Raw genomic sequence first — 17,912 nt, 5'->3', positions numbered from 1 at the left:
GTTCAGGGACACACCTATTTTGAAAGTACAACAGGTGAATTTAATTTTGAGGAATATCAAGAAGAAATAATACACGCTCCTGAGCTTACCCGTGCAATTTAGCAATATTTAAAACCTACAATGTCCATTTCCTCTAATTATTTCAGATATCTTACGTGCTCTTCCTGTTGGTATGTGGCTCTGGCTCGAGGTTCGTGTTGGTATGTGGAACAAATTGGTTGCCAACCTGGGACATGAGGAAAATTGCTTTTGTACACAGGACCAGTGAGATGGATGGCTTATTTACTGATTTTGTGCTTTGATCTGGTTTGGATTTCCTCCGCTGACTTGCTCTTCCTGTGTAGCTCAACGCTGCATCGCTCGGTTCGTTTGCTTGCTTCCTTTGCTTGGCTGAGGATGGAGAAGGCCAGGACTAGCGACAAGGACCTAAGGGTCTTGCGTCACGGCCTTTGCCCAGAAGGCGAAGACCCAAAACTAAATTCTTTGTTTTTAACTTCCAAAAAATTACATGGTACATAACTATTAGTAGACTTTAGATCTCAACCATTATAATCTAGATCAATTGATCTTTGCCAAGCTTTTTTTGATATGTATACTACAAATTTATTTTCCAATCTAAGTACACAAAGTTTTCTTTTAAAGAGCTGAGTAAGTTATAAGAAAGAAGAAGGAGTCCGACTTCTCCTTTTGGTATTGAACATAATCACATGTATTTTGATTGGACTCTTCCTTAGGGTCTTCTTTTTTTTTATTTGGATTCTTTTTTTAGTCTACCATAAGATGGCTACCGAAAACCTTGTGGTTGTCGTGTTACGCGGCTAAGTTTTTTAGTAGAAAGGCATTGATCTATCTGTACTTTTTTTTGAGAATGATATGTGACATGTTAAACTATTTGTACATGGTAATATTTATAAGTAACGCCACATTTTTAAATCTCATCTGTTAATATGTGAAATTTATGGTTCAGATATTTTAATCTACGTGGTCAAACATGATGGCTTGTTTGCCTTTTGTTTGAAGTATTTAACACTCCAAATATATGAACATGTTAAACTATTTGCTCTGTATGTAGTCTACGTTAGAATCTCGAAAAAGACTTATATTTAGGAATGGAGGGATTAGATAGCACCTGTATAAAAATGCTTTCAGGTGTTATCTATCGTTTGTGATGCAGTGCAAAACTGTTCTATATTCTTAAACCACTTTCTTTTATTTTGTGCATCAGATGAGTCAGTATAGGTCATTGAATTACATTTTTTTATACATTGCAATTAAAGTGGAATTCAATTTTTTATACATGCATTATGTTTATACATGCGATAAGCAAGTTTTTAAAAAAGCCCGTGGCAACGCACGGGCATTCTACTAGTAATAATAAAGCACGGATTGACTCTGTGGGTTCACCGTCACAATACGTTTTCTTCTCATGTCATAATACGCTTTTACGATTTTTATATAGATAAAACCGTAATATAAACGAGGTGGTACTAATTTGAGGTCATAAAAAATAGCCGGCGGCCTGCACGCTCCAGTGGGCCGATCTGGGCCTGCTACACAACCGACTAGCAAAAACTCCAGTGGGCCGATCTGGGCCTGCTACACAACCGACTAGCAAAAAGTAAAAATAAAGTTCAGGAGTGATGTTCGAACCCATGCCGTCCCGTTAGATACTGAAGACAACGACCAACTGAGATACAATTTATTCATGCCAAGTAATGGGTTGGTTGCCTAATAGTCCCACCTCGGTTCTTTACATGAAATTCTACTGATTTATATACGTTTACAGAGTTTCCTATAGCAGGCCTCGAGAACCAAGAACCAAAGGAAAAATCGATAATAACTCGATAAAGGAGGAGGGAGATGCCGGTGCTTTAAATGAATTTGTGGGCTGATGGAGGAAAGAACATCCCTGATGGATGGGGAAGGAAGGAGCGATACGACGACACTGCTGGACATGCAACGCTGCTTTCAAAGAGAGATTTGTGGGCTTGCTTGCATGGGGAATAAATAAGTACAAGATTTCATATATTAACTTACTTAGAGGAGGGAAGGACGAGATGCCCGCGCCGTGAATTTGAGCTACTTTGTGTTTTCGACCACATGTCATTATGTGCATGATCATTTTATTTTCAATATGTACACAGAATAATTACTCACACAGCTAATCATGATTGTAAAACTTGAGGCCTATCAGGAGTAAATATATCTATGACTGCATTACTTGGAGCTAATATATACGACACAGGCAGACAGATTGGGATATCTATATGACTTAGATAGGATGGAGAAGGCATAGGAAATCATCCATGAAAATTAAGTGACTTCCCAGCCGTTGTCATTGAGCTTCATCGCGTGGGACCTTTGTTATTTGATACAAATTTATCCAACAATAATTTTTTGTATCATATATTGCATGTCATGAGAAAAGAGCAATTATATACAATGCAAGATGGCGCAGGCATCAAGTGAAGATGAGATAAGGATGGCGTTCACCATTATTAAAAAACCGTAGAATTACAATTCGGAGAAAGGACGAGCTCATGAAAGCAGAGTTATAAATATGATGACCAAAGTCATTGCCTTAGGATTGACCATGTTTATCATGAATAAATGGACAATGTAGCTATCATCAGCGACAATGGCGAGGAAGAGAGGCGGTAATATGGATGGGTTGCCGTTAGGGACGTGCAAGGATTTTTTTTTCCTGTTGCAACAGACGGGCACATTTCCTAGAACACAAGGAGTACTAGAGCAGGGGTAGGAAGATGAGTTCGTGGGTCCATCTGTGTACGTTAACTATTTTGTTTGGTCGAATAGTTAAAAAAAACTCTTCCCAATCAAACAACCAACTACGTGTAAAAATTACCAAACAAAAATATGTTAAAAAATGTTAATTTACAAAGAAAATTTCCAATTTTCATGAAAATGTTAACTATTCTTCAAATGGTGTTACATTTTTAATGAATACATTAAATTTTATTAAAAATAAGGAAATTTCCATGTTAGACATAATTACCAATGTTTATTAAAATTGGATATGAAAAATGGTTTAAAATGACACATGAAGCAGGTTGTGCCCCTTTTATCGCCCGGTGCAACGCGCGGGCATTTGTACTATTTTTTTAATAATAAAGCACGGATTGACTCCGTGGGTTCACCGTCACAATACGCTTTCTTTCCATAAATTTACGCTTTCAGTTTGCACAAGCCGCTGCTACCGAGGTGGTATTAAAATAACGTACATGTCCGATTTTTCTTTCCGGCACGTTCATGGGCCAGATGGGTCAAGCTGAGCCTGCCTTTCTTTTCCCTTGTTCGTTGGAAGTCTATATTTACCCGCTGCCACCCCTAAGTAAAAGAAAAAAACTGTCGTCGTTTGATATATTCACCCCGTGATTCGATCTAATCGATGCGGGTCAACGAGCAGGGGGGCGTCAGGCGGCTCCGGATCGAGCGACATCCGCAAAGGGCGGCGGCGGCACACGGGCTCGACGCGCAAAAAGACGGTGGCATCCGGATCCAGGCGAGCGGCTTAGGGGTTCTCCGGGGCGGCGCCATGGTTGCTCCGATGACGAGGATGTGGCACTCCCCTTCTGGTGCGGCGCACGAGGGAAGGAGGAAGGGATTGACCCAAGACGGGGGCTGAGGCCGGCATCGCCTTCTACACAAGCCTCACCACTGTAGAAGGTTACCCCCGGCACCTTCAAGCTCACCACCGGCGTAATAGTCATCCTCGACGCCGTCAGCTCTGTACAAGGCACCAATCGGCATCTTCGACGGCCACAAGTTCTCCTACTATGCCTCCGTCCCCTCCGCCAGCATTGTTTGGGTGCGACGACATGGATGTCCGGCACCTCGGCCAGCAGCGACCGCGCCCATGGTGGCCATGCACGCTAAGCTACCAAGCACACAGCTCGATTCGATTGATCTACAGGAACTAGCGGCACTTGCGCATCTCGCCGGATACTCCCCTCCGTGAAGCTAGCTTGGGGCTCTGATTGACCTCCTTTTGTTGAATACGACAAAAATACAAAGCAAAGCTTCACCTAAGTGCACGAATTCTTTAATAAGTACGGTTGCTGCAATGAATTAACGACCTAGGAGCTGTTTGGTTACAACGAGGTAATTCATTATTCATGTTTGTTCACAATTATTTAATTTTCACTGTTTTGGATCCTGTATTATGCACAATATAATTTGTAGAATGTTTTATCTTTGCATATAAGGGAAATAATGATCCAAAATTGGAGAAGATGGTGAAAACCAAATGTTTATGTGATTTGATATGATGTACTTAGTAATTAACTTTTCCTACCTGCATCTTTTAAAGTGTCTAGATCATGTTTTCGTCAGCTCCGGCATCTTCAAGAGCTTTGTCATGCCCTATTATTTTCAATTTAGTCTGTGACCACATCAACTGCATTCGGTCGGTTCAATTCAATTCGTCATTTCTTTGTATATTTGATGCATTATTGACCGTAGCAACGCACGGACACATTGCTAAGATGTGATGTGGGATGTGCTGTGCTATATAAAAGAAATAAAAGAAAGGACGCATGACAAGGAAATCCGAGAAGATCCGATAAATATATGGGATGTGGGCAGTATAATACATGCGTCTACAGACATTAAACACAAATGTTATTTACGCATTAAAAAAACTCTTCGTGTATTTTCTTTGATAAATACGTACGCTAACAATATATTCAAGCATTGCAACAGAAATATTTGCAAGCATCAACATATTTTTTTCAGATGGATTGTATATAACAAGCCAAGTGACCCGTTAGTAGAGGGATGGGAATTATAAGGCAGACAATGTTGACGAACAAAACTGGACAAGCATAGAGGAGGCATGAGAAGTTCCAGAGCAATATTTCACGTCAGAGTGAATAAAGGACGAGCTCGGGACGAAGGTGCGATGATGAGCTGAGGTCATGGAGGGGAGCTAACAATAGGAATGCCGTTGAACATGCCATAAGTTGGTGATGCTTGAACCGAAAACCGTCCATGATGCATGCATGTCTCCGTAGTGTGCTAATGTATCATCGTTTGTTCTTGTCATTTTCCTTTACCCATAATAACACCTCATTTCACGCATGTCATGAATAAATGGATTATCCCTAGCCCATTTTGCATGTACTTTTTAAATGTACATGCAAGCCATGTTGAAATAGAAGAGCTGGACTTGTGGAACAGATTATTAAATTCTATATCAGCTTTTCTAGATTATAAGAGCATGCAATATACTTTTCTCCCGTTGCAACGCACGGGCCCTTTTGCTAGTAATAACTAGTAAACGTGTACGTGCAACACACGTCTCGATCAAAGCAGCCTCTCAGATTTATGTGAGTACCGAATTCTTAATTCATATTCTAGAAATTTGGGGAAAAATAATATCTATAGTGCCCGCATCTCTAAAGGTCAAGTTTAATACAAACCATCATTTATCTTTTGATGATGGCATTTGAAGTTCAAGAAGACCAAAATGATCTTATAGTAAAGATTTCAGGATATCTAATTTTTCTTGTCTGAACTTGAAGGACTTATAATGAGTATAGGTATTATCCAAGTGAACATGGAAGAGATGCAAAATTTTAGTAAAGATAAAAAAAATAGTTGTCCTGGAAAAACTAAATCTCGATCCCTCTTGGGTTCGGGCTACATGTTATCTTCACAAGTTGAATTGTTGGGCTCGACTACAACGCCACCAGTGGAAACACGGCGAGCTAAAAGAGTTCGCTAGTCAGGACTATTTTGCTCCCATTCCGAGTTTGTCTCATCTCATGTAGTGCAACATTCTGAACAAAAATGAAGAAATGGAATTTAACATATTTGTATGACCTGCATGCAACAAGCTACCTTTTTTCTAAGCTAAGCTTAGTTCTGGAAGGATTAAACATGAATTAAACTTTTCATATGAACATCCTAACTGTGGAGAAAAGTCTAGTGTTCTAGAATGACAAACTGTGCAATAAGTTAAAAAGCCCTAAGTCATGTGCTACAATAATAATTGGTTAGCTAACCAGGAAAGAGAAAATAAAAACACGTGAAATATAGGAAGACGAAAGGCAGACAAAATAAATTTCTAATGAGATGCATATACCCTTAGGAAAATAAATCGCACCAATATCATGCCGGACACATAAGTAACTTGCAGACTAAAAATGAAGGAAATGCATAATGTGATGCAACTATGAGTACATATTCCATTTGAAGCAACCTCATGTCAGTTAACTCACAAAAATGAGGGGAAAAAGAACTATGGACACCGCCCGAGACGAAGTACAAGAAGAGTTGTTGGGGGACATAATCGCACGAAGAAGTGATGCCGTCTGCTCGTTGTTTCTCAACGACACCGATGGTCTGGAAGCAGCTGGCTATGATTATGATGGCTCCGGTGACCTAATGACGGTGCAAGAAGGAGACCGTGATGACGTCTCCGGTGACCGAACCGAGTCCGGCCAGGTATATATATTAGTTAAGCTTCTGCTGACTAGCTAATTGATGCATTCATTGTTTTGGTATGTACACATATTAATTAAGCCTTTGTTCTTTTTTCTAGCCCTCCGGATCGAGCACAACTTCGGTAAAGAGACGAGGCCCGAAGAAAAAGTTGAGCTCGGATGAAAAGTTTGAGATCATAGCAATCGCGCCCGACGGCCAACCGATTGAACCCCTCCAGACAAAGAGCACATTTGTTGCTCAGTGCGGGGTTTTGGTTAGGGAGAAGATCCCGATCAGCATCCAGCAATGGTTAAAGCCGTCTACAGAAGACCCTGACGTGTCTTATGTCAATGATATGCAGAAAAATGATCTTTGGACTGAGCTGAAGTCAAATTTCACCCTACCGCCAGAGGATGATCCAGAGAAGCCAGTTAAAGAGCAATTAATCAAGTCTTTTGCTCTTAAGAGGATGGCAGAACTATTCAGCAGGTGGAAGAAAGAGCTGAATAAGTTTGTCGAAAATAAAGAGACACCAGAATTCAAGGGCAGATATGAGAAGATCAGAGATCACTGGCCCGCATTTGTGGCCCACAAGACATCGGAAAAGAGTAAGAAGATGTCGGCGACAAACAAGCAAAATGCTGCGAAGAAGAAGCATCACAATCGCACGGGGTCAGGTGGCTACCTCGTAGCCCGGCCTAAGTGGGCCAAGACTGAGAATGATCTGGTTGATAAAGGGATCGAACCAGAGACAATTAACTGGCCAGACCGTTGTCGAACTTGGTTCTTCGGGGCTGGCGGAACCTTGGACCCTGTAACAGGGAAGTGCATTTGGACGAACGATCAAATGGACATACCAGTCAGGAAGCTTCAACAGTATATCGAAGCAGCGCAGCAAGGGAAGTTCTTTCCAGACAGAGAGAACGACGAGCTCACAATGGCCCTCGGGAATCCTGAGCACCCTAGACGGACACGAGGCACGCCAGGCTCCATTCCGTGGAAGATTGGGTTTCTGGACACAGGCGGTTACAAATCCCAGGAGAGGAGGAAAACATTGCAGCAGACCCAAATGCAGGCGCTGCAAGCAAGGGTACAAGCGATAGAGGAACGAGAAGCAAATCGCAGCAAACGTACTGCCGAAGCTTCCCCCGAAGCTACCCCGCCATCTCAGCGGAGAAGCAGCGTGGCTTCCACCGAGCTGCTTCAGCCGGAGCATGCCTTGACGGCTCCTGCCAGCTATCCCGTGGATGCTATCACGGAGTCTCAAAATTGCCACCTTATGACGCAATGGATGAATTTGAAAGTCAAGGCGGCTGTTGGCTCTGTTTATCCTACTGAACCCGACGCAACTTTTCACTGCCGGCCGATTCCAGAAGGATATGCTAGGGTGATGGTGGATGAAATAACAGAGGGATTTGAGGACCTCCAGCTTGACCACCCTACCGGTGAAGGGGAGACTAGGCTAGGTTCTGCTCTGAAGACTCCATGCCTATGGCGGAAGGAGCTCATCAACCTTCCGAACTGGACGCCTCCGCCTCCTCCTCCTCCTCCTCCGGCAAGTCAGGGCACTCCGCCTCCTCCACCGCCTCCTCCTCTGGCGAGTCAGGGCACTCCGCCTCCTCCACCGCCTCCTCCTCCGGCGAGTGACGTTCAGGGCACTCGACCGGCTCCTTCTCCGGCGCGTGGCGGCACTCCGCCTCCTTCTCCACCTGCGCCGACGCGCCCGAGCAGCCAGCCTCCTCCTTCTCCGCCTCGTCGACAAGGGCGGAAGAGACCTGCCGCCGCTCCGGCTGCTCCGGCGCGTCGTATTCCTTCTCCTCCACCTCGTAAGCAAGTAAAGAAGACAACCTCTTCGTCTGCTCTGCCGACGTCTAGCAGTACAGCCAGAGGCGGGAGGAAATACAGATTTGGTCCTTCTCTGAAGACTCCAGAGAACTTACCATACGAGAGGACCCCGGAGGAGAACGCCGAGATCGCACGAGAAGAAGTGAGGAACTACTTTGAAGGGGTGAAAGCAAAGAAACATCCACCTCCGGAGGAGAAGGTAGATCCGGTGAAAGCGAAGCGCACTCTGGCTGCCCTGACAAAACCACCCAAATCTCCGCCGAAAGGAAACTATGAGCGCATTATTGGAAAGGAATTTGCCGAAGCGGAGCGGTCGGGAAGTACTGTCAGTGATCAAAGGCTGAAAGAACGACGAGCGGGGAAACAAATTGCCCAGCTCGGCGAACAAGCGAAGCAATCGTGCCCCCCGCTCAAGGTGCCTAGTGACATCGTCGCTAATGATCCGAGGATGGTGCCCGGTTATAGCAATCTTGGCGATTACCTGCCCAAGATGTACATTATGATTTCATGGAGGTGCAGATACAAAGATACGAGTACGCGAAGCCTCTCGTCAAAGATGAAAGATCTCTATCAACGATGATGCGAAGATTGCATGATTGGTACTTGAAAATCTGCAGAGACTCTAGGAGGAGGAGTACTTTGTATGTGAAAGTTAAAAAGGAGCATGACCTCATTGGAATTGAACTGTTGCCTGTTCCATTCGAGGAGTTCTTTCAGTTTTTCAATCAATTGGCCCTCGATAAAACAACGGTCGCCTGCTACTGTCTGTAAGTAGTACTACTTCTGTCATTAAGTCTCTCTATATAGCTCAGCTCTTTCATTGCATGTATTTATAATCATCCTCACTATATTATGCAGATTGAAGATCGCCGAATTGAAGAAAAGACAAGTCGGTGATATTGGGTTCATTAACAATATCTCATAGACGCAACTCAGGTTAAAATTCATGCCGCAGATACCGAGGTCAACTTGCTACGATCGTTGGTAATAAATGAAAACAAATATATAATACTCTTTCCTTACAACTTCAAGTGAGTGTTACTGTCTTGTGCGTATTCGGTTTCCCTTATATATTAGTCAAGGTTATAGTAATGTAATTGATGAGTTATGCATGCATGTGCAGTTTCCACTATATTCTCCTAGAGATTAATCTTGAGCAGGGACTAGTAACCGTCTTAGACTCAAGATGAAAAGATCCCCATGACTATGCGGACATGACTCAAATGCTCGAGAAGTAAGTTAAATCGATCATTATCCACCATATCAGCAACTTTGTTCATTTCCTGATATATCAAGTAATTGTTTTCTTTGTCTGGCAGGGTTTGGAAAAAATTCACCAAAAAGCTCCAGGACTCCCGAAGAAGCTGCAATTTAGACACCCAAAAGTAAGTACTATAGTAGCATGTTCCGCGCATCTCCTATTGATTCAAGCGCTAGTTTCATCAATACCATTTGGCATTCTTGCTTATCAGTTTGATTGACCTCTATTTCTTGTAAAGTGGTTGTGGCAGGAACAAAGGAATGATTTCAGTGGATACTACGTTTGCGAGTCCATCCGCCACACGACCTGTGAGCGGGGCTACACTGACGAACAATATGAAGTACGTAAATAACAACATTCACAATTTTATTTTATTACCATCATTTGTGTTGAGTTTCATTCATTCATATATATATATGTATTGACCCTCTTCTTCAAATTAGATGTTTCAGAAGCGGGATGAACTCCTAGCACCAGCTCGCACGCGAGCAATTCAAGAGGAATTGGCGGCATTCTTTCTTGACCACGTGATCGCTGAAGACGGAGAATACTATGTGGACCATGAGTCCGTATGATTATATTTGTAAGAGATAATTATTGTATATATGTAGCCGGTAGTGTCGGATAGATATACGAGAACTTGTTGTTCGACCAATCTCTCGGAGAAGGAGAGGTGGTCGATATCACTTCTCTCTGTATGCATATATGTTCATGACGATCTTCTGTTTCCTTCGTTTTCTTACTAGCTAGCTAGCGTGTCTAGTCCTCTCTATACGTATGTATAGTACGTAGCGTCGACCAAGCACGGACATAAGAGAGGACACTTCTCTCTATTAGTTATAGCTAGCTAACACAATATATGAAACACCTAAATTAACCCCCCAAAACCCCCCAACCCCCCTTTAAAAAAAAAAACAAAAACCACAGCCACAGAAAGGCTGACGCGTGGATGCCTATTGGTCCCGGTTGGTGCCACCAACCGGGACCAAACGTCCTCCTGCCTGGGCTCCGCGCACAGGCCACGTGGAGGCCCATCTATCCCGGTTCTAGATTGAACCGGGACTAAAGGGACAGGGCATTAGTACCGACCCTTTAGTCCCGGTTCAGGAACCGGGACAAAAGGCCCTTACGAACCGGGACAACATGCCCTTTTTCTACCAGTGCATCATCTTTCAACTTTGCTTTCTCAAGGAACGCATTAAAATTCAACGGAACAACAGTACGGGCCATCTATCTACAATCAAACATAAACAAGCAAGATACTATCAGGTACTAAGTTCATGATAAATTTAAGTTCAATTAATCATATTACTAAAGAACTCCCACTTAGATAGACATCCCTCTAATCCTCTAAGTGATTACGTGATCCAAATCAACTAAACCATGTCCGATCATCACGTGAGATGGAGTAGTTTCATTGGTGAACATCACTATGTTGATCATATCTACTATATGATTCACGCTCGACCTGTCGGTCTCCGTGTTCCGAGGCCATATCTGTATATACTTGGCTCGTCAAGTATAACCTGAGTATTCTGCATGTACAACTGTTTTGCACCCGTTGTATTTGAACGTAGAGCCTATCACACCCGATCATCACGTGGTGTCTCAGCACGAAGAACTTTCGCAACGGTGCATACTCAGGGATAACACTTCTTGATAATTAGTGAGAGATTATCTTAAAATGCTATCGTCAAACAAAGCAAGATAAGATGCATAAAAGATAAACATCACATGCAATCAATATAAGTGATATGATATGGCCATCATCATCTTGTGCTTGTGATCTCCATCTTCGAAGCACCGTCATGATCACCATTGTCACCGGCGCGACACCTTGATCATCATCGTAGCATCGTTGTCATCTCGCCAATCTTATGCTTCCACGACTATCGCTACCGCTTAGTGATAAAGTAAAGCATTACAACGTAATTGCATTGCATACAATAAAGCGACAACCATATGGCTCCTGCCAGTTGCCGATAACTCGGTTACAAAACATGATCATCTCATACAATAAAATTTTAGCATCATGTCTTGACCATATCACATCACAACATGCCCTGCAAAAACAAGTTAGACGTCTTCTACTTTGTTGTTGCAAGTTTTACGTTGCTTCTACGGGCTTAAGCAAGAACCAATCTTATCTACGCATCAAAACCACAACGATAGTTTGTCAAGTTGGTGATATTTTAACCTTCGCAAGGACCAGGCGTAGCCACACTCAGTTCAACTAAAGTTGGAGAAACTGACACCCGCCAGCCACCTGTGTGCAAAGCACATCGGTAGAACCAGTCTCGCGTAAGCGTACGCGTAATGTCGGTCCGGGCCGCTTCATCCAACAATACCGCCGAACCAAAGTATGACATGCTGGTAAGCAGTATGACTTATATCGCCCACAACTCACTTGTGTTCTACTCGTGCATATAACATTAACACATAAAACCTGGCTCGGATGCCACTGTTGGGGAACGTAGTAATTTCAAAAAATTTCCTACGCACACGCAAGATCATGGTGATGCATAGCAACGAGAGGGGAGAGTGTGATCTACGTACCCTCATAGACCGACAGCGGAAGCGTTATGACAACGCGGTTGATGTAGTCGTACGTCTTCACGGCCCGACCGATCAAGCACTGAAACTACGGCACCTCCGAGTTTTAGCACACGTTCAGCTCGATGACGATCCCCGGACTCCAATCCAGCAAAGTGTCGGGGAAGAGTTCCGTCAGCACGATGGCGTGGTGACGATCTTGATGTTCTACCGTCGTAGGGCTTCGCCTAAGCACCGCTACAATATTATCGAGGAGTATGGTGGAAGGGGGCACCGCACACGGCTAAGAAAACGATCACGTGGATCAACTTGTGTGTCTAGGGGTGCCCCCTGCCCTCATATATAAAGGAGCAAGAGGAGAAGGCCGGCCGGCCCTAGGGCGCGCCAAGGAGGAGGAGTCCTCCTCCTAGTAGGAGTAGGACTCCCCTCTTTCCTACTCCTACTAGGAGGGGGAAAGGAAGGGGGAGAGGGAGAAGGAAAGGGGAGCGTCGCCCCCCTCTCCTAGTCCAATTCGGACCAGAGGGGGAGGGGGCGCGTGGCCCACCCTGGCCGCCCCTCTCTCTCTCCACTAGGGCCCATGAGGCCCATTACTTCTCCCGGGGGGGTTTCGGTAACCCTCCGGCACTCCGGTTTTCTCCCAAATCATCCGGAACACTTCCGGTGTCCTAATATAGCCGTCCAATATATCAATCTTTATGTCTCGACCATTTCGAGACTCCTCGTCATGTCCGTGATCACATCCGGGACTCCGAACTAACTTCGGTACATCAAAACTCATAAACTCATAATATAACTGTCATCGAAACCTTAAGCGTGCGGACCCTACGGGTTCGAGAACAATGTAGACATGACCGAGACATGTCTCCGGTCAATAACCAATAGCGGAACCTGGATGCTCATATTGGCTCCCACATATTCTACGAAGATCTTTATCGGTCAGACCGCATAACAACATACGTTGTTCCCTTTGTCATCGGTATGTTACTTGCCCGAGATTCGATCATCGGTATCTCAATACCTAGTTCAATCTCGTTACTGGCAAGTCTCTTTACTCATTTCGTAATACACCATATCGCAACTAACTCATTAGTTGCAATGCTTGCAAGGCTTATGTGATGTGCATTACTGAGAGGGCCCAGAGATACCTCTCCGATAATCGGAGTGACAAATCCTAATCTCGAAATACGCCAACCCAACATTTACCTTTGGAGACACTTGTAGAGCTCCTTTATAATCACCCAGTTACGTTGTGACGTTTGGTAGCACACAGAGTGTTCCTCCGGTAAACGGGAGTTGCATAATCTCATAGTCATAGGAACATGTATAAGTCATGAAGAAAGCAATAGCAACATACTAAACGATCGGGTGCTAAGCTAATGGAATGGGTCATGTCAATCACATCATTCTCCTAATAATGTGATCTCGTTAATCAAATGACAACACATGCCTATGGTTAGGAAACATAACCATCTTTGATTAATGAGCTAGTCAAGTAGAGGCATACTAGTGACGTTTAGTTTGTCTATGTATTCACACAAGTATTATGTTTCCGGATAATACAATTCTAGCATGAATAATAAACATTTATCATGATATAAGGAAATAAAATAATAACATTCTTATTTCCTCTAGGGCATATTTCCTTCAGTACGGGTGGCACACGAGGAGGTAGGAGTGGTAGTGACGAGGAGGCAGGAGTGGTGCGCGTGGAGGACGGACGAATATTGGCGGTAGTGGACGAGGAGACATTCTTAGAGGGCATGGGGGGGGGGGCGGTCGGGTACCAGTGGCCGTGGTCGTAGGACGAGAAGGGTTGATAGAAGAAGACCTATTGACATCTTGCTTAACCCAGATGGTTGAAATAATGTGAATGGTACTTGTTATTTGGTCTTGTTTATTTGTTTTTCTTGCATACATACATGTTATTTTACTTTACTAACTACCAAATTTGTCTTTATAGGCATGGCTTCTTCCGGTTCCGTGATGAGGCCACCGTGTGCTAACCACGAGGACATGCCGGACAAGTGGACAGACGCCGAGTTGGATAAGGTGAAGGACAAAGATATGAGAACTCCATCATGTTGGTGTGGAGATGTTTGCAAAGTTAAGGTATCCACCGACCGTAAGAAATCATGGACGGAAGGAAGAAGATATTTTGTTTGTCCCAGCTATGCCTACGATCGTCCTCGTCTAGCTCACGCCTATGATGTACTGCCGGTAAGTTGTTCTAGTTCAAAGAGTATTCAACCGTTGCTACAACTTGAACCTATCTTACAAATGACCACATTTGTTCTTTATTCGTACGTAGTCGCTGCCTCCACTTTGTAAGTACTTCACATGGATAGATCAAGATGTGCCAGAAGACGTTAAGAAAGATCAATATCGAGATTGTCTAAGGAGGCAGCGGTTGTTTGAAGAAGCATTTCAGAGAGGTTTGGAGGAAGAGCGTCGTGAAAAGGAGAGGATGGAGCGAAAGAAGCGTGAGGAGGAGAGGGCACGCAAGGAGAAGATTGCTCGTCAAGAGGAGAGAGCAAGAAAGCTTGCAAGGGCTCGTGAAGCCCAAGAGGAGGATGAGGTACGCGACAAGAAAGGAAAGTGGCGTCGTGTGACCCAATAAGTCCTTCATTTCAAAACACTAGTCGTGAACTATGTCTTCGGTTCGAGAAACATGTGATGAACTATGTACTTTATTTGTGAAACCTGTCATGAACTATGTAGTCAATTTGTGAAACTTGTGGTGAAACTATCTCATGAACTATGTTTTGTTGTGCTATTGTTGTGACTTGACTTGTCTTCAAATGATTACGAAGAAAAACATAGTACACTCTGCTCTGCTTCGCACCCTACCGCCAGTGCACACGGCGGTAGCCTATGAAACCCTACCGCCAAGGCCTACGGCGGTAGGGTGGCGACCCAACCACACTTTTCCTGTGACCAAAAAGGCAACATTTATTATGGTAGGGTTGGCCACCCTACTGCCAGGGGTCATGGCGGTAGGGTTGGCCACCCAACTGCACTTTTCCTATGACCAAAAAGGCAACATTTCTCACGGTAGGGTTGGCCACCCTACCGCCTGGGACTATGGCGGTAGGGTTGACCACCCAAATGCACTTTTCCTGTAACCAAAACGGCAATATTTCTGACGGTAGGGTTGGCCACCCTACCGCCACAGATCCCAGCGGTAGGTTGCAAGAGCCTACCGCCATAGCCCGCAACGGTAGGTCCCTTTGCCACGTGTCCACAGCCGTTAACGACCTGACGATGTCAGGGAACCTATCGCCAGGTCAGGCGGCGGTAGCCTGTATATCTCTACCGCTATGGTCTTCTGCGGTAGCAAAAGGGTCAAATCTTGAAAAAAATTCCAACAGGGGTCAGATCTTGATTTTATACGGCGAAAGGGTCAAAACATGAAATTTACCTCCCGTGATCCGTTCGCCTCCATAGATCCAGTGCCAGTCGAGGCTCCTGGCCGCTACTGCTCCAAGATCCTCCAGCGGCCATGACATGCTCTGTTGTGTGGGCACATGTGCTTCCGCCTTGTGCCCCCTTGCGTGGCTCCATTGAGTGGCCTCCCGTGCTCGTTCACTGGTGAGGTGATGTTGACTGCTAGTCTACTAGTGCCACAAATTTCAACGAGTCAACGGCGGATATGCTAACGCGATAACAGCAACAAACCAGCAGGCCTATAGACCATCCAACTTTCCCAGCGAATTGGGCTATGAGCCTGTTACAACTTTCCAACAAGATGGGCCACAAATGGGATGTAATTTCACTTGCTTCAGGCTGGCTCCTCATACAAGAGAGAAGCTGTGTCACCGAGCGCTTCACTCGCTGTCGGCTTGCTCGCAAGAAGCTGGCAATAGGATCCTGGCGATGGAGTTGAGGAGTTGACGGCCGTGGAGGGCTAACGAGCAGGCCCTAAGGTTTCCCACATCGCAGGCATCCAACATCCTTTTCACTAGGTTGGATTGGGATGTAGTGGTAACAGTAATTAGCCGGGGCATGGCGAGTCAAGGCAGAACATGGTGGTCGAGCCTTTGAGTGGATCAGGTTATGGTAGCGTCAAAACAATGGCAATAGTTTACAATGTTCAACAACATACTAGGTACTCCCGAGATCATGGAGTACTCTCGGTACTCCCAAATATGACAAAAACCACTCTAAATGTGATGACAATATTCAAAAAAAAGTTTCTTGATATATGCCCAAGTGTATGGGAATACCGAGCGTAACAACGTCCATTATCAGTCGATACTTTCTTGAAAATCTGAGCGCACAATTCGTAATTGTTTATGTTTAGACTAATGCAAGATCATATATTTTTCAAACAATGAACATAGTTGAAATCCACATCTCATTTAGAAAAGTGATTGGTCCAGTTTATAAGAGAAATCGAATATAAAACTTGAACAGCCCGAGAGTCAATACATCCTGCCAAGGAAAGAATACCAAAACACACAAAAAGACAGGTGATTGAATAATCACAGCACAGTGCAAAGGACAATCGTCAAAACGTCAGAAGCATCTATGTGGTTTCTGGTTGCAATAAGGCGATATTAAATCATGAAGCACTTCAGAGAATACAAGCATCTATCTCTACCTTGTCCTTCCGTGCTCATAAAAGAACATCGAAACACTTGCCATCCAGCATCCTCTATTAAGTCTCCCTTCCTTTCACACCTTCTGTCTTGCATTTGCAGGAAGTGCTAGCTGCTTCTAGTTCTTCCAACATGCACCGCCAAACATATTGCACCTAGCAGGTACCAACACATATATCTCTTGCTGAACGTGCATATTTATATGTAGTTATCTTATTTGGAGGATTTCGTGCCATCCAATAAGAAAAGTTGAGTCGGCATGAGAGGTATAGAGACATGTAGATGCGCATCAGCAAAGGGCAATTGAACTTCAGTTTTATTTCTCACATGTCGTGTCTGTCCGCAAGATGAACACGTTATTGAAAAGGTGTAGGTGGCAGAGCACAGGTACAGACCACCCGTTTGTATCAGCCGTGGCAAGCCATCGTGATGTGTGTCCAGGTCAGAGGGCTGCACGAGCATTAGAGGGGAGTCCACTTTAAGTGGGTTTGACTCGACAGCTTCACCATGTGCTAGGTAGGTTGTAGGAACGTGTAGAAGCTGCCCATTTTTCGAAATAGCAGAAGCTCCTGTTAGAATTAATGGGCTAGGCCCATAGCAATTTCTGAAATCTCAAAGCCCATGTGTAAAATGGCGAGTGGTGGTGCTAAGTTTAGTCCCACCTTGGAAGTTGAAGAAGAGTTGGACCTCTTTATATAGTGGGTTCTCTCTACCACTCTAAGTGATGTGTGAGAAGAGAAAGGGAAAACCACACGCGCTCGCTCGCCTTATTTTTATGTCTTGGCAGACAAGTTTTTGATTTCTTGTCCGGTAAGTATACGAATTAGAAACAGAGTCGGTTTGGGATTGTGGTCGCGACACAATACCGCCTCTGGTCCTAATATATATACAGCTACCGGCTGCGGCCAGAGATACACCGAAAAACACCTAGGGTTTTGCCTCATCTCACAACTTGCGCCGCCATCGTAGTCTACTCCATCCCAAACGCCGGCGTGCATCGGCGCGTGGGAGAGCAGGTCTCCGAAACCGTTCGTCTTTGCGATCCTGCACCGGGAGAGGACGAATTAGGTTTTTGGGAAGCGCTGTGCGCGACTGCTCAAATTCGTCATCACGGGTCGTCTTCCATCCAAGTCGGGCGGTGCTACTCATCGTCGTATTCATCGCCGTCAGCAGCAGATCGTCGCCAACATTGTCATCAACACTGTCGC

General features: G+C 44.5%; 1 protein-coding gene across 1 annotated transcript; it reads left to right on the top strand.

The window, feature by feature from the left end:
* The first annotated feature begins 14,068 nt into the window (after nucleotides 1-14,068).
* LOC147961083 (uncharacterized) lies at nucleotides 14,069-14,723 on the top strand. The gene is made up of 2 exons (XM_087533665.1): nucleotides 14,069-14,323; nucleotides 14,415-14,723. Exons 1-2 carry the CDS (start codon nucleotides 14,069-14,071, stop codon nucleotides 14,721-14,723), a joined length of 564 nt encoding a protein of 187 aa, XP_087389791.1.
* The last annotated feature ends 3,189 nt before the right edge of the window (nucleotides 14,724-17,912 follow it).

This window comes from Triticum urartu, chromosome 7A, assembly GCF_056163025.1.
Source record: "Triticum urartu cultivar PI428250 chromosome 7A, HENAU_Tu73, whole genome shotgun sequence".
NCBI classification, from domain to species: Eukaryota; Viridiplantae; Streptophyta; class Magnoliopsida; order Poales; family Poaceae; genus Triticum; species Triticum urartu.
The sequence above is the reverse complement of the archived record's forward strand: the minus strand, read 5'-3'. Positions and strand labels throughout refer to the sequence as shown.

Excerpts from the sequence above, each read along its gene's own strand:
- LOC147961083 (XM_087533665.1), top strand. The coding sequence starts at position 14,069 with ATGGCTTCTTCCGGTTCCGTGATGAGGCCACCGTGTGCTAACCACGAG. Across the intron at positions 14,324-14,414 it reads ACGCCTATGATGTACTGCCG|TCGCTGCCTCCACTTTGTAA; the intron begins GTAAGTTGTTCT and ends ATTCGTACGTAG.